Genomic DNA, 26,366 nt, shown 5'->3' with positions numbered 1-26,366 from the left:
TTAATAGAAGAAAGTCTGAGTGACCAGACTTCTTTCTATTGTTATATGCTCTATTTACAATGGGCATGCTAGTTGGTTTGACCAATCAGTGTGCACATTTTTGAATGTTATTGAGCTGTCATTGTATTCTATAGGGTAATGTGTACTAAGTGCATTCCATTTAAGTGTGCTATGGCATTAATAACACCAATTACTAACCACGGCATCAGGCATCACTGGTGGTACACAGCTTTTAGCTCTGAGTGCACTGGTCAGAATTTGGCCTCGACTAGTGGCACTGTGTGCAGTGGCTCCACCAAGGACCTGGGAGTGAGCATTTAACTTATACTCAGCCATGCCTGAATAGATCAATAAACAGATCTCCATTAGTGGATTATCTTTGTCTACAGGTAGGAGGCAAGCCTCCTATTAAGAAACTCGAGGTAAATATAGCACATACAAGACAGCATAGGTATCCTCAATTAACATGGTGTCCATAAATTCATTACTAAGGTGCACTGCATTATATGGTCTGATTTGCAAATGTGGAGTTAGGTATACATAAAAAGTCTTTGTTTTCTTGCTAGAAAGAACTACATATTTCTCCTAGGAATCAGTGGGACAGAAGCAACAGGCACTGGGCAGGGGATCTAGAGTGAAAAAAAAGATCTGCATGCATAATTTGGAAGGAGAGTTAACTGAGATATACAAGACCAATTGTGAGTAATCAAATACTAATAGAAAGTAAATCAAATATTTAAGATAAAGTAATTTATAATGTTTTGCTGCTAAATATCTTGATACAAGTCACTCCTTTTATTCACTTCTTTTGTGTGTAATAAGACCAGCAAGTATGTATAGATTTAATGACCATTGATCATTTGTGACCTATAACTAGAATATCAATGTAATTAAGGAAAACATAAATATCTGTAACTGCACTTAATTTTTACAAGTCATTTAGGCATTTGAAATTAACAAGATTTAAAATAAATATTCCCTGGCTTTAAAATCAGCAATAACAATGAAACTGGCAAATTATGTACTTCTTTAAAGTGTCTCTGAGTCCTTGTAGATAAATGGTATCAGTAATTGAAATAAATGTGGTATGTAAGCAAGGATTTTAATGTAATGTGAGATAACTAACACTGTGCATATATTTACAGTTTGATAAAAATTTGATTTTTCCTAAGGAATTAGGTATACTTTTGAGCATTAAGTGAAATAAATCCTTCAACTTAATTAAACTCCAGATTTATAAGACTTTCACAGAGGGGAAGGACAAACCCTTTTACCCCCATTGGGGTGACGTACCTCTCACCATCTACCCTCACATTCTTACCTTGCTTTTCCTTTAAAAATGAACATTTCCTTTTCCTAAGGTTTTATGACCTTAGCATTAGAATATAAGAGTATGTAGTTGTGATGAGGTTCTGGGTGACTGGACTCTGCAGTACTCTTTTATATATTTTGAGATGTATTTATTTCCGAATCTTTTGGTCTGTGGGCCTTATTCTTAGTCTACAGTCACGGAGTAGTTACACCATGGGCTGCAAGCGGAGAGCTGCCCTCTCCATGACATAAAAGGTTCCTAAGCTATGTGAGTCATGACCTTCATTACACATACATTTCACACACAGACTGCAGATTAGAGCTCACTATCTGACTGCCTAGAACTTTTAAGATCGCAGCAAACCATTTTTCAGAATACACAATCGGATAACAGATTACAACAGAGAAATAATAATTTATGTAGTGCAGATAGACAGGACATACTGGCAAATAAAGTGTCTGTCACTGTAATGTTAACATAGTTTGAAGAAACACAATGCTTACTATGAAAAGAAGTTAGTGTTTTGTTTTGGTTTTATAACAGAAAGATATTAGAAAAGTACATGAAAGTGCAGCCTACTCCAAAGAACTGAGAACTGAGAAGTTAGTGTCTAATAACTGCATGAAAGATGAAAATAATTCCTAGTTTGTATAACTTATTGACCCTATGAAAGGCTGCTGTTAAGTCTATATAAATTACAGTATGGCTCATTTTTCCATTTATAGTGGTTACTATATTATTATTATTATTACTACTACTATAGAACATCAAGTTACAGGTAATTATAGCTCTATTTTCAACATATGCATGTTGATATATGGTTTCAAGTCCTAATCTTTCTAATTCTGACAATAACGTTTACAAAATAACCTTCTTCACTATTTTTCTAGAACAAGAAAGTAAAATGATGAGTCTATATGACTCTGGGTTTGTCCTATTCCCCTTTCACTTAAAGATGGGTTTAACAAGTTCATGCAACCTGTCTTGAGGAATCTTCACATACTGGAATTATCTCATTCTTTTGGAAATATATCTTCCTGACCTTGTGCCTAGATCCTGATATTAAATATTTTTTTATTTATTATTTTTTAATAATTTTGCCTTCAAACTAATTTCCCTTTCAAAGCTTGCCATACACCTCTGCAGTCTTTCCACTGAATGCATCACTCCAGTTTGATATATATATATATATATATATATATATATATATATATATATATATATATATATATAGTGACTGTTTCACTTCCATATAGTCTGTTATTAATCTTTTGGTAATTGGTTTATATTCTTGTTTGGCAAAATGTATCTATCAGAAGTTTAACCTTTATAACACCATGATCATTGTGCATCAAAGGTGGTAAAACCTGACATGAAATAACAGTCATTGTGTGAGTAAGTGCAAAATTATTGTTTTGTGTAATCACCCCATTTCGACTATTTACATTTTTTGGCCATCCTACTGTATTCCATAGTACCAGAATACAAAAGTGACCACCCCCTTTCAATCTATCTTGCTGTTTTAAAAATAGTGACTCTCCACTAAAACTTAACTTTTTAGACATGTAAAACTTAAGTTACCTACTTTCACATCTAACTCCTCTAGTGCACACTGCAGTGTTTAGGATAAACCATTTTTTTCATCTTACCTTTAAGTATCCCTGTGACTAGCAATTGGTCTAAAACCTGCTGGAAAGCACTAGGAAGCCTTAAACTGATACAAACGCTTAACTTTCCTTGTTAATAAGGATAAATTAATTGTAGGCAGTAAACAGCCTATAATTGCAAAGTACCTTGCTAAGGTAAGAGAAAACAGCTCTTGACTTTACAAAAAACAAAAGCACCAAACCAGGCATGTCCAAGGGTCAGCTTCCGGTGATTTCTCCTGTCCATCTAGTGAATCTGGGTATATTGTGGCAATGCAGCAATTGCCTCATGTGCACAGACAACCCTCTCCTCCTACCACCCAACATGACAACCTGCGAGAGATGCACTTACATAGCCAAACTGGAAGTACAGCTCTCTCCACTCAAGATTGTGCTAGACAGTCAAGAGGAGAAGGTTAACACCCGCACTACACCTAAAGCAACATATAGCCCTTCTAAACCCACACCACCAACACCCTCACATAGCAACACTAAACCCTCATATGTGAAGGCCCTTAACAGTAACCTGCCCAAGCAGCAAGGACCTCTGAAGCTGAAATGCAAACAAACACCAATCACAACCAAAGTGTCACATAGCTCACAACACCAGTGTGCCACCCAACAACAGCCCCTAAGGCAAGACAACATACCCAACACTTTAGTCATAGGTGACTCTGTAGTCAGGCACACTGATGTCCCACTCACCAGGCTGAACAAGGAGAAAATTACAGTCAGCTGCCTATCGAGTGCCAGGATCTGCCACATAACATATGCACTCAAGTCACTCCACAAGTACAAATATGACTCTGTCATTGTTCATGTTGGAGTGAATGACTTGAGACGTACCTCCCTGGACTACATGAAAAGAGACATGGAAGAGCTCTTGGATCATGTGGCCCAGGCAGGTATGACCCTAGCCCTGAGTAACATCCTGCCTTTGTCCAGAATGATACCACAGTATAAGGAAAAATGATTGACTTCAACAATTGGCTAAGCTTCTGGTGTCATTCAAAGGGGATCCAGTATCTGTCTGCCTGGGACGACATGATTGACAGACCACGATGCTTTGCCAGACATGGTCTGCACCTGTTGCCCCTGGGATTCAGGTTACTGGCTAAGGCTCTTGCCACCCCTAGAGTGGCTTTTTTAGGCAAAGTTCAAAGGACAAAACCATCACCGTAACAGGTACAAGCATGCAAAATCTGAAGATAATGCTACTCAATGCTAGAAGTCTAAACCTCAAAATGCACTCTCTCGAGGCACTCCTAAAAATGGAGAACATCAATATCTGTGCAGTAACTGAGACCTGGTTCAAGGCTCAAGAGAGCACCCCTGCAATACCAGGCTACAACTCTTACTACAATTTTCGGCCACCAGACCAGGACCGAAATACAAAAGGTGGAGGAGTGTCCATATTCACCAAGGATATTCACACCACCAGGCTAGTTGCCCAACACAATGTGTCTGAAATTCTCCAGGTGCAGCTAACATAGGTAAGACTGCAATCCAAATTGTAGCTTGCTACAGATCCCATACCATGCCCCAAGATTCTCACTACACCATTCTAAACTTACTGAAAAATATTAAGATACAACCAAACACCCTAATACTGGGTGATTTCAACTACCCTGCCATTAACTGGGAAATCTACTCGTGTACCAACACCTTTGCCCAACGGTTCTTAGAATTCATAAATTCCAATGCCCTGGATCAACTAATCCATAGTCCCACCAGGGGCTCCAATATCCTAGACATGGTCATTACCAACATGGGAAATCAATGCTCCACACCTATGGTTACCCCCTCGTTGGTCAGGTCTGACCATAAGCTAATCACTTTTGACATCCACACCCCCCCCCCCCCAGTAAGGAAACCTCCATAAAAAACTTCTCCAAAGCCAACTTCATGCTACTTAAGTCAGAGGTGACAAACTTCATGAAACCCATGCAGAGAAGAACTGAAAATTTGACTGCTGAATCCTACACTAAGGCACTGTACAAGCACATCCACTCGTTCATGAATTGTGCCATCCCAAATAGAACAAAGGTGGTCTCGTCCAAAAAAAGGAAGCCAATCTGGTGGTCCCCTGCCATAAACAAACTTTACAACAAAAGGAAGAAACTGTTGCAGAAAAGAGAAAAATCCCAGGATGCAAAAAACTCCCTTACCAGCCTCAGTAAGAAGCTAAGATCCCTCATAAAATCCTCCAAAGCTAGTTACAAAAATAAAATTGCCAAAGATTCCAAAGACATCCACAAGGCATTCTATAGCTATGTCAAGAATCTAATTGGCAATGCTCAGATCTGCTCTGAGCTACAACCAAATGGCATTAAATATACTGATCCCAAGGATATTGCCAATATCCTGGCAGATTGATTCAGTGCCAACTTCACCCGCCTCTCACCACCAAAAGGGCCCACCTCAATACCGAAAGATTTCAAATTCCGGTAATAATTGCCTCTTTGGCCTTCTTCAAAAGGAACCTTGACGATTGGATGGGAGATAGGAAATTCACCCCGGGGATCACGTCAGTCACCCTGCTAGACAGAGGTCCAGGGAAGTAAATATTGTGGGAAGAAATAGCCAGGGAATTGTTATGGCTAGGCTTGTATAGGCCCTAAGGCCAATAGTCTAGTACCAACCTATGAACCTATGAACAATATGCAGTATGTTTCATTCTCTGATAGGTATGTTTACAAGCTACAACAAGTGCTGTTTCTGAACAGGTATTGTAAATAACTTCTTTACTAATATTGCAGAATAAATATTATTCCAGATTGTTTCTGGTAAATTTAAGTCCCCAGCAACTATTATTTTGTTCCTTCCTGTATTTCTTGTAAGAAAAGAATGAATTCCTCTTGGTCACTGGCACTTGGCTTCGGTGATTTATATTTTCCAACAATTGTAATCTGTTCCATGGTTGCCTTTATTGTCACAGACACAATCTGCAGTATTAGTGTTATCATAAAACATGTAATAATCGCAGGTCTCATAACAATCTTTAATCCCTATCATAATACCTCCACTATATTTTTGTTACATCTGTCACAGTAAAACATTTAAACCCTGACAGAATTGGTTATTGTTCTTTAACCATGTTTCACAAATAATTACAATAACAATCTTATATAAATGTTTTCAATAAAAATATTAATTATTTTAACATTAACAACAAGCACATATAAATCATTTCTGAGCTGGCAAAAATCCTGTGTTATATCTCATTCTAGAAAAATCTTGCAATACATCTGATCGAAAAATTATCTTCCTTTGTTTTCATAAGTGGACTCAATACTGTTTAAATTCATGTATGCTCAAAATTAGACATGGATGTTGTACACAGTTAAACTTTTTAAAACAGCCCATTTTCTATATATAAGTGTTACCCCTTCATTTTTTTTATCCATGCTGGCCTGACTCTTCTTTCTGTATGTGATTTGTGAAAAATATGTCCTAACAACTGTACAAGCTATGTTATCTAAGACACCTGTAAGTTCCCAACTAACAGTCTATGAGTCCTTGGAGATGAGATCATTTGAACCCGCATGAATAAAAATGGTTTGATACTTCCTTGCATTAAAGTATTTTAAAGTCCTACTCACATCCTGTAGTTTTGCTTCTGGCAAGCATAACACTATTCACTGTTCATTATCCTCTCTGAAAATTAAGTATCAGTTCCTTTTATAACTGAATCTTCAATTACTTGTATATAATTTCTGGCCAGATCTGAAGAACTTCCTATTTCTAATTCAGTAATATTTGCTTTTTCAATTGTTACAAAAGAATGATCTCAATCAACATTAGTCTTAATAATTTCACTGTTCTCAATGCTTATTTTGTTTGCGAGCATACAATTCTCATCCAGCTGTCTTTGTATTTCCACAGTGGTAGCCATGTTGTCAATTAAATATTTCTCTTTTTTTCTTACAGGTTCTTTAACCCTTCCAAGTTCAATTTAGATTTCTTCCTTTTAGCCTACTCTTGCCTCTTTTTTTCTGCCTTCTCTGTTGGAAAAATGATGTCATTTTCTGTAGACTGAATGCTTTGTGAATGAGTAATGTTATCATTCCCTGAAATCTTACGTTGCCTAGTAAAGCAGTGTCCATTTTCTTTGCATCACGGAATTTTTTCCTAGTTGTTTGTTGTGAACTTTTCCATTTCTTTCCTTTTTATTTTCTTTTATTATACTGTGAAAAAATGTACATCACATTTTTACTGTATCCTCCTATTCATCCATAACCAAAATGTTATGTCCACCAAATCCCATGCTTTGTTATATAGTAATTCACCACATCTTGCTTTCCAGAGAAATCAACAAGCATTTTTTTCTCGAGATTATTAGTCCATGAATATTCACAGTCTACAGTCAGAGTTCCATGTGACACTGTTGGACATTTCCATAATTGAGTATACTGAATTTGAGTCTTAGGACAATCTAAAAAGAGATGAGACATAGTTTCTTCAAATGAACGTAATCACACTTCATTGTGTTTGTTTCCATTTTAAAGACCATTGAATGGGTAATTTATTTAACATGAGACTGGATAAAAAAGTCATGACATGACTTTCCCAAAAATGCTTAATTCTATTTCTTTTATCTGCAGTAGCCTGTTTGTCTGATTTGAAAACTCATTCCAGATATATGTAAAAAGATGCCCTTGATCTGAATATAACATATTTCAAGCTTTGAACTGTATCCTTCAATGATAAATTCCAGCCATTCATAATTTTCTGCCATATTCAAGAAAATCTCCATCATTATCTAAGATTGTTTCTTCTTATATAACACAGTACTAGAATTCATATGCATTAATCATAAAAATAAGCAACTTTGTGGTCTGTATTGGGCAGCAAATGCTTTAAAATTGTGATGATGCAAAATAAACATTTGGATTAATCAAATCTAAGCCACCTTCTGGCCCCAAGTCCAAAAGTCTTGCTCTCAGTGTAAGTGACCACTTACACTGAGAGTAGGCTAAGAGCAGGTGTTTTGGAATCTGGTCCCCATAATAAGTCTGTTTATAGATAGGTTTTACAATGAAGTAAGTCACTCGCACTGAGAGCAGAACATCTGGAATCAGGGCAGACTTATACTGAGAACAAATCTTTGGGAATCTGGCCATCTGTTTCTTTTATATATAAAATTCCTCTTCATATAGAGTTTAATTTTGAACCTCAAATAATTGGAAAAAAATTCTAAGAAAATTTCTAAATGTGTCAGAAGCATAAATACACCTCTTATATAAATACATTTTCTTAAAATAAGAGATTGAATCAAGTATAGTTAATTTGATAAGGTATAAAGCCTATATCCAGCCATTATAATTTATCTGTTGTGCAGTATAATTTTCCATTGTGCTTCAGCAATATCCCTTCCCTCAGATTTCACAATTAAAACTTCCAATTATTTCACCATTAAGTAAATATAGCCTATTTTGCAGTTTTACAGTGGCATCATATCACTGATGTTTATCTGTCCTCAAAGTTAGTCCAATATCTAATTTATGCAATATTTCTATTAAATCTTGCAGTACAAGTCCAAGCCAACTCTTATTCTTTACCATAAATACCAGCTAATCAGTGTAATTCAAAAGGAATAGATAGAGTCACCTCATTTATAAAGCACCACAGTAGGACAGGGCAATTCACAACCAGATTAAGGAGAAACCAGTGGAATGGGAAGCAACTGGGCAGTTGCCATATGATAATATTTTGGAGCCTTCCACAGGAAACCAGGATAAACATTCATGTGAAGCTGGATAGCAACGGAAGGAACAGGAAACTGTGGCAACTCTGATGCAGTCAATGCTGAGGAGTGATAGGCCAGTGATTTCCCATATGGCAGAGCAACAGATGATGCAAGATGAAACTGAAGAGAATATGCCACAGGAAGATGCTATAGAACTCTCTACAGAATGCCTACAGGAAATGGAGAACAAAGAATGTGCCCTTAGTTTAGAAGAAAATGAGCTAAGAGACGAGTTGCTTGATTTAATAGAGATAACTAGACATGTTAAGATCAATGAAAGAAATATACTGCAGAAGGTCAACAAAACTCCAAAAGTCAGAAGTTTGATAAAACAAATGAACACAGTATTTAGGACTGTCCATAGAGATCCATGTGATATAACAGAAGTAAACAGGATATATTTCTGTGCAGCTAAATTAATAACAGATAAAGTTCTACCACAACAACACAGGGTAATAAAGGAAAGGAAGGGGAGAAATCGAATACCATCATGGAAATATCGAATAGAGAAAACTATAAAGCAGTTAAGACAATACGTGTCACTGTTAGAAGAGTATAGAAGAGGGAACAGATGAATAAAAATACTTAGAAAGATAGACATGATAAAAGCAATGCGCAGTATTATAACAGATCAGGATCTATCTTGCACTATTGCAAATAACAAACTAAAAATCTCAGTACAGGCAGAAAAACTTAGAAGATACACAGATAAATATAAAGGAAAAGTATAAAATAAGCAATTTATTGATGACTGCAAAAGGTTCTACAGAGAACTGGGAAACAAGGCAAAAGGAATTGAAAAACCAACCAAAAAAGAAGAAATAGATACATTTTGGAGAAATATCTATGAAGAGCCTGTGGAACATAACAAAGATACTAAATGGATAGAAGAATAAAAAGAAAAAAATAAGAAGTTCAAAGGTACAGGATATGAAATGGGATGAGGTAATGGTCATCTAGGGCCACAGTTTCAACTATGGCTTCCTTCTCCTCCTCCTGCTCCATGTGATTGGAAGAGTAGGGTAAGTTCACTGATGTCATGCCAAAGTTCTCCTAGCCAGTATGAATACCACCACTGGTCTAGATGGGCTAACAAGATCAACAAATATTAACTCGGTAAAAACAAATAAAAAATAAAAATATAATTGGAAATTTTGTAATGGTAAATTCCTTAACTTGTGTGTGTTTGTGTGTGTGTGTGTGTGTGTGTGTGTGTGTGTGTGTGTGTGTGTGTGTGTGTGTGTGTGTGTGTGTGTGTGTGTGTGTGTGTGTGTGTGTGTGTATACCTATATCTATCTATTTATCTATATATCCAGATAAACAGATAAATACACGCACATATATAAATATATATATATATGTATATACATATATATATATATATAAATATATATATATATGTATATATAGAGAGAGAGAGAGAGAGAGAGAGAGAGATAAATAGATATTGCACAGATTCATAGTAGCTAATGAAAGTTACTATGTGAAACAATGCTACAGCAGTAATTTTTGCTAGGGGATAAGACTCACATCATACCAGCACAGTACTCCATGTCCCCATTCCTAAAAGTAGTCCCACTAGACCATTCCACATCCTAAAATCCCAAATTTCTTTTGGATACTGAAGCTCCACAACACCTTGCTGGACCCCCCATATAATCCAGCAATCACTGAAACCATGTCCATCTTTCTAGATGTGCAAGCTCAAGCTCTAGTTGAGAGAAACAGGTCACTTATACTTGATACACTGAATTTTCTGCATAAAATACACAATGCCCTGTCAGTAACAACAGTATTTTGGTTACCATCAATGTGGAAGCACTATATACAGTTTTTTCACATGACTATTGTGTGCAAGCAGTCTTAGAAGCCTACCTCAAGGACTGATTGGCCATGCCTGATGAAACAGAAATACTAGGAGAATGACTATATCTAGTCCTAAGGAACAACTATGTCTACTTTAATCACAGCTACTACAGATAGATCCTCGGAATAGCTATGGAAGCAGCCATGGCCCCCAGCCTAGCTAATGTGGCACTTGGAAAGTGGGAGAAGGATTTCATTTACAATAGTGTCTACCAGGAATCAATAAATTATTTGCATTTTTATTGATGACATTTTCATCTTCTGGGAGGGGGCTGAAAAGGCTCTGGAAGAATTTTATAACTATATTAACAACACCACCGGATTCCTCCGATTTATTACCTGCCACAGTAAAACCTCAGTCATCTTCATTGATTTAACTATTTCTAAGGACCTCAGCTGGGAACCCTTAGCAATAACCTCTGCACAAAATCTGCAAGGTCAACATGCTTTTACATAACCACAGCATGCATCTGCAGATCACAAAGAGGAATGTTATCAAAGTCCCAGGGGATGAGCTTGGCCAGAGTGTTGAAAGAAACCAATAATTTCAACATCAACCTCTCAAACATAGAAAGAGACTTCCTTGCTAAGGGATACACTGACACCATATTAAAAATAATCTTAGATATTATTAAAGCCCAAAAAGAAAACTGATCCAGCCCTAACAGACCCTCTAGTAAGGTTCACTAGACAGTACAACTGCCTCTACAGAGATACCAGTGAGGAGAAGAGAAAACAAAGTATGGTCTTGACTTTCACTAAAGACTGTAAAGAAATCAGGAAAGTGATCTTTGACAATTGGGGCATCATAACAGATAACAAGGAAGTGGAAAAACTCCTGGGGCCTGGCCCCACCTTTGTTTTTGAAAAATCCAAAAGTATGAATGACTGGCTATAAAGCAATGGCAAACCTAATATCACCAACAAGGTTACCTATGGTTGTGGGCCTCCTAACTGTAGTTTCTCCGAATACCTCAGCAAATTGAACCTCTCTGAATGTCCTGTGCTAAGAAAAATAATGTGGAGCACCTTAAGAGTTGATTGCAATACAGAGACTGTGTTATACACAGCCCAGTGCAATACCTGCAGTGACTTTTACAGGGGGAAGACAATCAATAAATTTAAAAGAAAAATTGCATGACATAAGGCTTACAAGACTTAACAAATTCAGTGACAATACACTGCATAGACTTTTTAAAAAATAATGGCTTCAAGTTCCATATTCTGGACATCTTAGTGATAGGTCCTTTGGAAGGCAACAAAAATACTGTACATGAGAAAATATTAAACTCATTGCCCACAAGACACCAGGAATGAACTACAGCTGTTCAATCAAAAGTATCTTGGTCCTGAGAAAGCTCCACCATAAAGCCTTCTATTAACTTTGCTGCAAGGTTAAGGACATTTAATCATGCACTAAATGTTTAAAACCACCTATCCCATATTGTTATGGACATTGGTGACAATTCTAGTTCATTGACTGTTTTTACAACACTTCCCATGTCTGTGTAACTGCCTGTTTATGGATTTTATATGCAATATTTCCACTGCATTTTTACACAGTGGTTCTATGGGTTATTATATGCTTGATTTAACTCTTGTTCCATATATAATATTGAATAAACTGAGCCATCTGTTTTATGTTACTAAAAAACCTCTGGCTGACCACACTCTGTTTCTCTCTGTCCCACGGGCGTCCCTCAGTACTGTGCACAACTTTCCCTTAAACACACTCAAAGGTCCAACAAAAATAAAACAAAAAAAACCCCTGAAGCAACTGCCTGCATACAAGAACACGGAGAGTGGAACCCCGTACAAACCAATAAAAGCTACTGCAAGTCCTACTTTTATCAACAAACTGTGAGCAGTTCCCTTAAACACATTCCAAGGTTCAACAAAAACAAAACAAAAAATAAAACCTGAAGCAACTGCCTGGATACAAGAACACAGAGAGCAGAACCCTGTACAAACCAGTAAAAGAAACTGCAGGTTCTACTTTTATCAACAAACTGTGAGCAGTGTAGGTGTATTATAATTTTATCTCGTTGATACTCCTACTGATTCTTCTGCTGTGCACACTACTGGACCCCCTTTTCCTCACATTTATTGTAACAAATATATACATTTTTCCAAAGCATTGCATTTATTTTATATTCTTATATTTTATTTATCTTATATATTACATTTATTTTATATTCTTATATTTCATTCTCCCATTTATTGTAACAATTATACACGGTTTCCCAAAGCTTTGAATTTATTTTATATTCGACTTCCCTGATGCTCTACTAAATCTGCTTTTAAGTTCACATAGATAAACAGATGCATTTAGGTACTGACCTGGGCTAGCTGGTTGATAGTTTTTCTCTTCTCACAGCTTTCTCCAAGTCCTGGTTCATAGCTCCCCCCCCCTTTACTTGTTCTCCTAACATAATTCTAGTGTAAGTTTCCTAGCCTTGTCAAACCTGTTTTCTCACAGTTTCTCCAAGCCCTGACTCTTAGCCCCCCTTCTCTCGGTCTCCTAACATAATCTTATTGTAAGCTTCCCAGCTCTGTCAATCCTGTCTATGCCCTCCCTCTTCCTCTTGAGAGTTTACTTATTCCTCCCCTGAGCTACGGTGCCATCTTTAAATACTTAGACCATCTGCTCCCCCTCCAGATTTCCTACCTTACTGATAGTTTTCTTTCCAGATAGCAACTCCGCAGTTGCTTTCAACCTGCTCCATTCACCCTCGCTGCACTCGGGCTCACTCTGCTCACCTGTCCTACCCCCATTCCCATCCACCCCACATCAATTACATTTATATTTATAACTCCCCCCTACCCCACCACCCAATTATCTCCCTCCAATTCCCCTCTTATTACACCACTAGCCGCACCTCTTCACTTCACCTCACATTACATCATTAGCCACACCTCCAGCCAAACCCACACATACCCATCTTAACTCACCTCATCTTTACCCCATCAATACAACCTCTTCTCCACCACCACATCTCACTTTTGCACATGAATTCTCATTCCTTTAGTCACCAACATCTCATGCTACAATGTCAATCTCTACTATCACTACTCTACTTACCTTATCACTCTCTTTCAATATCCTACTACATCTAACCTCTCTACATCAATCTTCTACCTCTTCCTCCCACTGCCCATTATCCTCTCTCCCCATACAGTCTGAACATACCACTTCCTTCTCACAAATTTCAGCCAGCCTTTACAACACAAGCATATTATTATGTACCAGAGTAAAAATCCTCCCCCACCATCACCACAACAATAATATTTTCTCTTTAAATTATCCAATCAAAGTAAAATGGAAACTAAAATACACTACTCTCCCATATCCTGTAACAAACCTATCACTATGCAGGGACATACATCCCGATCCGGGTTTCATCTCCTCTCCTCTGCAACCCCCAACTCCCATAAATCAATAACCTTCACTACAATTAACATACAAAGCATCAGAAATAAAATACCTGACTTCCATGCATGGATATCCCACAACAAACCTGATATTATTGCCACAACTGAAGCATGGCTAAAACCCTACATTAAGGACACAGAATTCCTTCCGCCAGATGTTGCCTGTCTTAGGGCCGACAGACCCTGAAAAAAAGGTGGAGGCATCTCTCTAATATACCCCATGTCCTTCACTATTGTCCCATATACAAAACCCATCTCACAGTTCTCCACAGCCAAACTTCTAGTTTCTTTCCTTAAAATTAATAATTGCAAAAACCTCTGTGTGATAGTCATTTATATTCCCCCAGGCAATAACATCCCAATTCTTTTTAAATACTTGCCTGGGCATCTACTAACATAATAAATGAGGCTATCATACTGGGAGACATGAAAATCAACTGGCTAGACATATCTCCACACCACTCTAACTGCAATATCAATCTATATAAGTTCACCCAGTTAGTTAACACCATAACCAGGCCTAATAAAATTAATGCTAATGGCTAAATCCTAGACTGGATTTAAGTGTCTGACCCAAGTAAGATCACATCTGCTGGTACACTCTCCAATAGTATAAGTGACCACTTACTGGCCTTTATCACAACAATTAATAAACATCAGTACAGGGCTACCAGAGATGAATCCCAGTTATGTCCATCTAACCTTAACCAAAGGTTGCTTAGCATCAACTGGGATGCACTAAAATCACTTCCTCTTGATGAGGCAGTTGGGTTCTTCAACTCAATCTTTCTCAGCATACTAAACAACCTTGCTCCCCTTAGACAAATGAGAGAGTAAAGACCAACCATGCCAGTTGGCTAACAAGATCCACTAAGGATCTTATGAAACGCAGGGACAAATCATGGAAAATCTGGCAAAAAAAAAAAAACCCATTTGACCTCACTCAATACAAACAGCTCTGAAACCAAATTAAGCACCAAGTACTACAAAACAAAAAAGAATACTACCTTACATTACAAAAGCAACACAAGCAAAACCCAAAGAAATTCTAGAGCTCTCTCAACTCTTTATTAAACCCAGGTTCTAGTAATAATCCTTGCCAAGACCCAAATAAAACACCCATTGAAACTGCTGCAACCTTCAACTTCTATTTCATAGATACTATAGCCAATCTAACAGCTACCTTTCCCAAGACTAACTTGTCCATTACAGACCTCTCCACAGCTAACACCAGTACACTCCCTCTTCTCAACTTTATTCTGTAACCTATACACACATTGACTATTAAACAGTTGCTTCTAAAACTCAAATCATGCACAAATGCCCCTAACAGTATACTCACCAAATACCTGCAAATTTCAGCCAACTTAATGGCTTACCCTATCAGCATACTTCTCAACAGATCTATCCAAGCATCCTATATGCCCATCATCTGGAAAAAAGCTTATATCCTCCCTCTATATAAGGGGGGTACCAACATAGACACCACAAACTTCCGCCCCATTGCTATACTATCACCCATCTCTAAGATTCTGAAAAAATGCATTCATTCTCAACTTCTTCACCATCTGACTCACAACCACATCATTTCCCCCACCCAACATGGATTTAGGGCAGGATGTAGTACCACCATTGCCCTCATATCCTTCATACACACTGTCAACTGAGCCTGTGATGCTGGTAAAATCATATCCTCATTATTTCTAGATCTTTCTAAAGCTTTCAATACTATATTCCATTGTATTCTTCTAACAAAACTCTCTAACATAGGTACCTCACCTCAGACTCTAAACTGGTTCACTAATTACCTCAATAACAGGCAACAATCAATTAAATGACAGAACTCTTACTCCCCTTTCCTAAACACCACCACTGGTGTTCCTCAAGGCTTCATTTTAGGCCCACTTCCATTTAGCATATTTATCAATAACGTCCACACCACACTCTCTCAAGGCTCAGTCATCCAGTACGCAGATGACTCCACTATCATCTGCACTGCAAACAACTCAGTACTACACCAACTCACCCAAAGGGCCCTGACCTCCACTGAAATTTGGATGTCAAAAAATCATCTTGACCTGAACCCCAACAAAACCAAACTAGTAATCTTTGCCCCCAAAAAGTCCACACACATACAAAAAGAGAACTTCACCAGTCAATCCCTAAATGGTACCACCATTGTACCTAGCACAAAACTCCTAGGTGTCATCATAAATGAAAACCTCACATTCAATCTGCACATCCCATCCAATGTCAAAAAGACACATCAAAAGCTTGGCACTCTCTAACGACACAAACATCTACTCAGTGCATCAGCACAACTTTTCCTTACCTCTTCTTTTCTATTACCCATTCTTTTATATGATGCCCCCCTCCTCACCAACATTCAGTCCTCTCTAAAATTCAAACTAGACTCATGCTACAACAAAATTGCTAAGTTTGTAACTAATAACTCCTATTCATCCCACCACTGTTTATCATTATGCAACCTAAAATGGCTTGAACTCCCCAACTACCTCACCTTTATCCAACTAACTACAGCTCACAGGCTCATTCATAATCCATCCATGTGCCCTGCTCTATCTTCTATACTTAACTTTATACCATCCTAGCAGATCACTCTGATCCAACAACCAACTACTTGTAAATGTAGAAAAACCAAAACTTTCAGCTGGGCAGATGCTTTACTCCTTTACCATCGCAAAACTTTGGAACTCCCTCCCCCCAACACTTAGATCCACCCGCTCAGTAACCGTCTTCAAGACATCTTTGAAATAACACCTCTCCTCATCTTGGCTCTGCACATGTGCTAACACCACATCTCATATAACCTAACTTCAACCATCACAACTATTCTCACCCCCATTCTACTACTCTGGCATCCTCCTTTCACATCCACCTGTCTTTTTAATTACTCTGCCTCTCCATCCTGTCCACTTCCCTCTTCTACTAACCCTCATTGTCTTACCATTGATCCCTCCTGTCTACTTCCTTCTCCTACTAACCGTTATAGACCTACTACTGAACCAGGCGAGACATTCAGGTACTCTTGCAGCCTACCTTAATATCATACCACCACTTACATCTGCAACAATATCCACTGACTTTGATTCCTGCAACAGGACTCATATAGCCTATCTCTCAGCTATTACACATCCTAAACATGTGAAAAGTTTACGTACCTAGTCTCCAATTAATTCCTATATCTACTTTGCACCCACTGCATGAAGTGTCCTATATAAATTTTGCTAGCTGAAAACTACTCGTATGGAATGTTCTCATGTATATACTCTGTATTGCTTGTATAATATCTTTTGATTTGAGTATGATTACTTATGTAATATGTACTAAATGTCTTTATTAATGAAATTCTGTATTGTATGTGAAATGTCTTATATGTAGAGCTTTTCTCCCCAGGACTCCACTGAAAATGGGCACTTCTGGCCCAGCTGGACCTTCCCGGTAAACAAATGCAAATGAATAAATAAATAAATAAAATTTTCAAAACATTCTAAAAGTTGTTTAAACTGTGTGATACAACTGGATGCTCTGGAATAGTGGTTCAAGATGTTATATAAAGTTCTTCCCCCATACTCACTGTAGAACCTGCTCATTTTAAATATAAGGAAGAGGGCAAAAAGTCTCAGGATTGTTTAATGGCTACTCACACCTCACCAAAGAAAGATCTGTAGAAATGCTGGCTTCATTTTTCCACTAACCTAACCATCTGCACCTAAGTAGACTTGGTACCTCCACCTGGAATGCTACTATTTAAGCTGCTAAGTTGTCAGTTTGGAATCGTACTAGAATGTCTATCCATCGTTGAATAAAGATCTGCTTAAACCCTTGATTTTTTTGTTTTTTCCTTCTGGAAAGAGCACTTTATTTTTTGCTAAGTTTTGCTAAGTTAGCTGCTGCCAGGATATGACATCCTGAACAGTAATCCATATTCCTAATATTTTCTTTTAGTATACTAAGTCTACGACTCTTCAACCTTAGGAGTGCAAGTGCAAAACTTCTTTATCTAAAAGCTTGCTGATCTTTAATTATTAATGCCACAATATGCAACTAATATGAGTTTACTAATAGCAAAGAGTTAACTATTTCTGCTGTAAACAAACTGCATCAATAAAATCCATTTATCCTGATTAAATAATGATGGTAGCACTACTCTGTTACTGATGAAGAGCAGCCTTTATAGGTCACTCCTTGGAAGAGTACATGTATATTTAGCAGAAACAAAAAAATCACCATTATCATATCTACAAATTGCCACATGCAAAATCATGTAAAGCTATGGACAATGGAAGAGGTATGTTTCTGCAGCCTTAAACTTAGAATATCCATTTATCTTTATTATGGTTGCACATACAATGTGATTGGGAGAAACCAGTTAAACAGTAAACCAGTAACCAATGGAAGAAGCATAGTTGTGAGCAGGAACTATAAAGACCTCTGTCGTTAATGTGGCATCAAAGTCAAGCATATATGGGAGAAGTAAAAGCAGTCACAGTCTGAGAAGCAGGGTGTGTTCTGAAATAAACATGTTAACTACTGAAGAATGTGGATCTTGTCTTACTATCATACTATTTTTCTCCCTCATTTCTGCAACAGTTATACCTTCATTGTGTTGTCCTACTTCCTCATCAACAGAATAATTCTATTCCTCCTTACAGTGTGCCATTGACTCTGCCTAAGTACTAAACACAGTGGAATAACATAGGCACAGACTGTGATGTATTGAGAAGGTAATATCAGTAACCCTGCTTAATGGCAATGTTCAGCAGTATAGTGCAGAGTCTTTATGTAATGCACTAATCAAATTAGTGTCAGACATTGCTTAATGATGTAATCAAGGTCAGTGGGGTGCAGATCACAGCTTAGATATCAAATGACATAAGTGACCCTAACTGATGACACAGCACACCATAATGAATGGACCCTGGTTAAACTAGTAGACTAGTCATGTCATGTCAGTGACTGTAACTAGTGACACAACACAGCAGAATGGAGGAACTGTCTCCTCTACACTATTTGGTGATGTCAGTTATCCTTCTTAGGACAACAACATAATGATGTTATGTGGGGGTTATGCTTATAGTGCACTAATCAGGTGATGCCAGTAAGCAGAACAATTGACATGGGTGGGTGGTGTTGATGATGATAATGATGCAGTCACATGATATCAGTTACCCTCCGTATTGCAGAACAGAGTAGCATTTGTGGGAGAACTTGCTGATGCTGCACTAGTCACATAATATGAGTGACTCTGAATAACAAACAAGCACGATGGAATGGAAGGCACTAGTTTGATGTGCTAGTCACATGACTTCAACAGCCCTGCCTGATGACACAACACAGAGAAATGTATAGGAGTTCATACAGTACAGTAATCCTAAGAGATCAGTAATCCTGCTAAATAATAACAGAACAGTAGAAAGGATTAAGAGCACTTCACTGAACTAAAGAAGTGATATTAATTACACTGCCTAATGACAATCAGAAATAGAATTGAAGGGAAGGGATTCTGCCTCTAATGTAAAGACTGCTTTTTCAACAACCTTGACTAATGATAATATAGTAGAATTGGGAACCCTACCTATGATGTTTTAGTTATATGATATCACCACACTCATTGACACCACTTAATTGCATAACACACTTGAACTCCAAGGTAGGGGTGGCTATCTGTGGTGTAGCACTTGTGAAATAATGGTCTGGTCTAATGACAGTGCGGTTGTTGCATACAGAGCACTTCTTGCATATCATGGATGCCATGAGAGTAGATTTGTGACCTTCTATTTCTCCATATGGATCTAAAATCAATACCAAACACACTTTTTATTCCGCAGTTCTTTCCTGGATATTTTTCTTCTGCCTTTCAGCTCCAGTGATGGGAAATTAAATATCTCTAAAAGAAATTTCCACACTGCAATGCACTTAACCGTTTTTCAGATGTATCCTCCTATAACATAACCAAGGTGTTATTTAGTACCCAGATATGCTTCAGTGCCTCTTAATTAATTCATTTCCACTTTGCCTTTTGTAGATCATGAAGGTTTGTCTATCTTTGACTTTTTTTGCATGTGCACAAATATAACTTGCAATATATGGATTCATCTCTGCATTCCCTAAGCATCCACTTAATTCAGTGCAGGGTAACTGGTGAGCCAAAACCTATCCTGGAAGACAGAGAACTTATTCTTCTTTAGTGGATGTGCCCACTGCAGAACACACACAAGCACACGTGAGCATGCCGGCATACACACACACACACACACACACACACACACACACACACACACACACACACACACACACACAAACACACACAACATGGGCCACTCAGCTATGGCTAATTTGGAGAATCTCCAATTTATGTAAGCTACATTTTTGAGATCTAGAAGGAAAAGAGAGTATCCAGAGAAAATCCATGCAGACACAAGGAGAATGTAGAGAGTCTGCAGAGAAAGCACATCACCAGAAACCCAAACTACAGAACCAAGTACTGTGAAGCAGCAACAGTAACTGCTACAGCACTGGGTATGCTAAATGCAATACTTTATTCCATGCAAGCAGTCAGCAGTCTAATTCTGTAAATACATGATTTGGAATGTAATGGTTTGCCCTTTTTACACCCAAGGTTTAACTGACAAAGATAGGTATGAACTAGAGAAGCTGAATGCTTTTATTCCATTGAACAAATAATCTATTTTGGCCCTAATTCAACGTTTGAATTTGTATTTTTTTTGCAAACTCTCCAGCATGCTCACTGGATAAGTACAACCGAGAGCTTGGATAAAAGTCCTGCATCATCTTTCTAAAACTAGGTCACATTACTCATCATTCAGCTCCCATTTATTTTCATTCTTTTTTTGTATTTAAAAATATTTTATAACAATAAGACTGCACAGGAGCATTTATATTCTAATGTTGTAGCACCCACCCATGGTCTTTATAAGCAATCTACCCATGTTTCCATGCATAACTATACCCTTGAGTCTGCACTGAAACACTACAGCGTGTATGCCAGAAAACCTCACTGATTACTCAGTCAGAATGCACTTTGAATTATCAGCTTCAGTGGCTGATTAAATGAAAACAGTACTTAATTAAATACCTCTGTGTTTTACTATTCATATCAGCAGAGTGTTTTCCTGTATGCTGTCACTAACTGAACATTATCTCTTAATTAGGAAGGCATTTTGTTTAGGTCATTTACTACACAAAAATGTTATTAAGTCTGCATAAACTATTACTGCCACGTCCATGAAAAGTTATTCATATTGTGGAGATGAGTAAGTGAGGTATCCAGATTTCATGGCAGGATAATTACGTTTAAAATCTGACAGCAAAACATCACAAATTTTGTTCACCATGTAAAAAGAGAAAATAATATCTGATTGAAAAAGAGTTTGTAAATGTCAGTATATGATAGGTTTTAATTAGCTACAGTTTAATCTGCAATGTACAGCTTCAAAAACCGAACAATTTCCTTAAATGTTTGGCATGAATCTTGCCATTCATGCCATCAACCGTTTTTACGTTATATATAGAATATTTTTTCTTCAGCTTCCTGACCTCCCAATATATGTTCACCTCTTTGATGAAGACAGAGAGAGAGACAGAGAGACACAGAGAGAGAAATAGAAAGAGAGAGTGTGTGTGTTTGTGTGTGTGTGTGTGTGTGTGTGTGTGTGTGTGTGTGTGTGTGTATGTTGGTGGTGGGGATGTGCACAATGGATATCTTTCATTTTAGAATATATAAAGTATATTGAATTGACAAACTATATTGAACTGACATGAAAAAATATTTGTAACTTTCTGTAAAATATATTTTTTTCCCAAAGATTTGCTGTACTATGCTAGTGTTTCCTATTCGCATATGTGCAGTAGCTGAACATATACATTTCTTTGGGTAATATGTCTATGACCCCAGTCACATTCGACAAACACATACTTATGATTTTGCATAAAGAACAAGTATTTATTTATACACATATTGATAAACATTAAGAAAAAGTCAGATGGTGGGGTAAGAAGAGGCAGTGGCTCCCCCTATTGGAACAAAAAGGACAAGTAAGCAGTCTTCTCATGTAATGTCGTTTTAACAAATTAGATATGAATCAGGCAATGTTTAAATACAAAATCTCTGCCCTAGTTGTAATGTTACTCTGCTAGTCCTCTAACACTTATCTGTGGTTGTGTGCATCCCATTTACTCATGAATACACACAAGCAATTTATTTCTAATATTTTCAAAAGTGCTCTGCATTTTCTCATAAATTAACTTTGTTTTATAATAGTGACAAAGCTCTCCCTAGTGCATGGTATAATTTCTTAGATGTTGCATATATTCCCATTACACTCTTACATACAATCATTTCAGACATAATGATATCCAAGCATGCCAAATGCCCAACCAGAAGGCACAAACTGCTGGTGTATGCATGTGATATCCTTTTGCGATCCCCCGTGTCATTTTGTTAACATATGGCACAAAATGCAATTTTACTTCAGGGCTGCAAAGCTAAGCTGCCTTCAAAGAATTAACTTTTCACTGTGCTCCGAACTCCTCTTTTTAGACAAACTTTCATTACCATTTCTGTCCTCACCAAATTCTTACATATGTTGCCTTGTGCAGAAAGGTTGTATGCTTGTGTGTATTCATGTGTAAATGTGATACACACAACCACAGATAAAAGTTGGAGGACTAGCAGAGCAGCATTACAACTAGGATAGAGATTTTGTATTTAAACATTGCCTGATTCATATCTAATTCTTAAACTAGCATATATATACTTCAGCATCAGAAAATGACACATTTGAGAACATTTCCTTATTTTCTCTTTATAAGGCCTAAATTATTTTGATTCATTTTCAATTAAAAAGTTCTTATATTAGTGTTAAACCCCCAGTACAGTGAGTTGTCTGTGTTCAGACTATTGCAGGCCCCAATTTGTCCTGTTATTAAAGAAACAAATTATCTTCACTCAGTACTGTTCAAATGTTATTGCAAACACTACTTTAAACTATTGTTTTCATTCTGTAGAAAACTGCATTGCCTTCCAAAAAACTGGGGTTAATTACCATATTATACAAGTTCTACTCGTATTTGTGCTTCTGATAAGTCATGGCGATTTGTGGCAATGTATGTATACAGAGCACACTGATTACTGCCACCGTAAAAAAGTAATGTGTAGAATATTTAGATGAATGTGCCACGCACACTTATACAAAACGGGTTGCAGCACAAACAAGGAAAATTACAAACACGTGTAATATCAGTACATGATTTTGTCCCTTTTCTACCTGTGATTACACAGACCTGTAATCAGTCACGTGTGAAGAAGCCAACATACATACTCCCTCCCATTGGAATGTAAGGACAATAAACACCAACCTGTAGGATGTCGTGGTTTTCATCGTGTCTATAGGGACACGATCTCTGCTGGTGCTAGGGCCCTTCCATACTCCCAGTCCTGTCTCTGGGGGTAGCTGGAGGAGAGGTGTCTGGCTGATACCACCCGGTGGAGAAGGGGACGACACTGCACCCTCTTTCCTTCTGTCACAGCCACTCAATTGGAAGGTCTCCTTCTTGGGCAGAGGCCATGCCTGAAAGTCCTGCTGGTACTGGGTTTCATTAGGAAAGGAAGAGACTAGAGTCTGTGGTGGCGGTCGGGGCCGGGATCGACGTTTGCTGGTCTCATTTCCTCCTTTATGTTGGGTACCACTACCAATATTCTCTGGGGAGATGCCCGTTTGACCGTTCCTGGAACCCCCGTGCTCTGCTAAACTCGGCAGTCGGTGTCCAGTAGATCTCGGCGATTCTCCATGCGTTTCTTCGGGCCCGTCGATTTCTGAATAGTTAGGAACAGTTAGTGGCACAGACAGGTCCGACTTGTCGAACTGGTTCCAAAACCGAGCCAGGCAGCAGACTCTGCTAATGCACGGCCACGCCATGGCGAAGGATGGCGTCTTCAGCACTGAAACCCCTGGACAGCGCTCGCCAAGATAGCGGGGGAAGGATGAAGCTGGAAAGAAATGCTGGGATGACTGAGGTGGGATAGGATGGGAGGGGGAGTAAGAAATTGGATGATGAGAGCGATGGGATGTTGTGATGCGGAGAAATTAGATATAAGCAGTAGGAAAAAGGGCGAACAGCTGCTAATTGCACACAGATAGTTTAAACTGTCCAAGGAGAATATGTTGGCATAGCTGATCCATCACAACTCGGAGAAGAGAACTTCATTACAGACGTGCGAATGCAAGAATGGTTCCTACAGTTCAGCAAAAAACGGACAGCGTCGTTCCTTGAGGCGTAGATTCCAGTTTGAAAAATTGGTTAACTGCATGCCAATACTTCTGCACTGCGATAAACTGGCATTTTTATATTAGAGCTTTTATGGAGTCCTTCTAGCCCAGCAGTTAAGGAGCCCGAACTGGGATGGATTGCAGAAATCCACCAGTTCGAATTGCAAATGGTATAAACCTTATTTTGTAATAGCAGTTTTGCGTTTGCAACGCATAATGTTTGTCCCAAAATAAAACAGTTGGTTTGTTCCTTTCTGCCACTTCTTTAAAAATGAGCCCATCAGCCAGTCCTCATGAGTAATGCGTCAAATTAAAACTGAACTGTGTAGACAGCTGACATGCACAAACCTGTTAAGTACTTTAGTGAGCTATTACAGGCAGATGTGCTGTAGAATGTTAAAAAGAAAGGAACGGTGTGCCACTTCACCCACAAGCTAGGAGTTTTCTAGTTAAAACGTATACTTAGGCAGGTTATGTAATCCCCTTTTTTCTGTTTGGGGGGGGGGGACATTTGCCTTGGCTGAAGTAAGCATTACTCCCAGAAGTGAAAAAAGCCTGACAATAATACACACTTAAATGCAATTTAGTTAACCGTGATGTGGTGTCAAACCGTGTCTAAATTTGTTTTCTGTGATAACACTCCAGTTATTTTTCATAAAACTGACAGTATTGTTTTTTCGGATTTGTATCACTTCACTGACACCCATTTCACTGAGACCAACTCACCTAAAGTTCATTTCACTGAAAGTCTATTTCACCTAAAACTCATTTCACTGACAAGTAGTACTCTAAGGTAAGTCAAAGGTATATGCCCTTTTCCCCACTGTAGTGCGATCCTGGTGTTAGTATATATATATATATATATATATATATATATATATATATATATATATATAGTTGGGGTTGTGTGAGGGGCACAGCTCCCCACTTCGGGGGGTGTGGGATGCATAGCCCTCCACTTAATTTGGTTGTATATTGTCTGGTTTTGTTTTACATTATTTGGTAAAACCCAACTAGGTGGGGGGCTATGGCCCCCACACTCCTCAATGTGGGGGGATGTGCCCCCCACCCCCCCTAACTATATATACTGACACCAGGATCGCACTACAGTGGGGAATAATACATATAACTTTGACTTGCCTTAGAGTACTACTTGTCATTGAAATGATTTTTAGGTGAAATGAACTTTAGGTGATTTGGTGTCAGTGAAATGGTCTTTCAGTGAAGTGATACTAATCCATTTTTTCAGTACACTAAATAAAAACAAACAGCATGCCTACGAGGTAAACCACAACAAGGTAAAGAGTACCTAACCTCATAATGAATTGCTAAATACACCCTGTTGGAAAGGACAGTTTAATAGAATCTCACACTAAAAACGTTCTGATGAAGTCCTGATGTCTAATGGATGAAAGCGATTGACTGGATATTTTTTGACACAAGTGGTTAATGATCATTGTTTTTTTGTGTGAGATTCTAGTAAATTGTCTTTTCCAACAGGGTGTATTTGGCAATTCATTATGAGGTTTGGTACTCTTTTCCTCAGTACACTACTTTGTTAATGCCACTGACAGTGTGCACCTTAACTCTAGTTGAATAACACTTTTGACGTGACAACCCCATCCCTATGAGTAAAAATGGGAAAAGGGGTTGTTTGGAAGGATGGATGTTACATTCATATTGAACTGACTGCACAGATACGACAGGATTAAAACATAAAGGGTATAGTTTAAAACCACTGTTCTCTACGGACACTACACAGACACACAGACACACACACACACACACACACACACACACACACACACTCTCTCTCTATGTCTGTGACATGTGTGGAACTACTCAAAGAATACTTGCCTTGACTACTTTCCTATGGGAAATTGCCCAGAGATCTTCAGTGCATCTTGTGCAGAGCAATCTGAATACAACAGAAGGTGCTATAGTTCATGTCTGTGCCAACAAATGAATTTTACACACTTCCTGTTCTATGGTGCAAATGCCAGTGAATGAGATATTACTCTAGGTTGGGCAGTCGAGGTGGTTCACTT

The 26,366-nt window shown here is 38.0% G+C and overlaps 1 protein-coding gene across 1 annotated transcript in view; it reads right to left on the bottom strand.

The window, feature by feature from the left end:
• MAP6D1 (MAP6 domain containing 1) overlaps nucleotides 1–24,690 on the bottom strand; it is a 486,720-nt gene extending 462,030 nt beyond the window's left edge. The window contains exon 1 of the mRNA XM_044070007.1: nucleotides 23,408–24,690. Within this exon, the coding sequence (XP_043925942.1) occupies nucleotides 23,408–23,967 (560 nt within the window). The 5' untranslated portion in view covers nucleotides 23,968–24,690. The remainder of the gene's footprint in view (nucleotides 1–23,407) is intronic.
• Between the last annotated feature and the right edge of the window lie 1,676 nt (nucleotides 24,691–26,366).

Source organism: Protopterus annectens, chromosome 4.part1, assembly GCF_019279795.1.
Source record: "Protopterus annectens isolate FY-2018-M chromosome 4.part1, PAN1.0, whole genome shotgun sequence".
Lineage (NCBI taxonomy): Eukaryota > Metazoa > Chordata > Ceratodontiformes > Protopteridae > Protopterus > Protopterus annectens.
The sequence above is the reverse complement of the archived record's forward strand: the minus strand, read 5'-3'. Positions and strand labels throughout refer to the sequence as shown.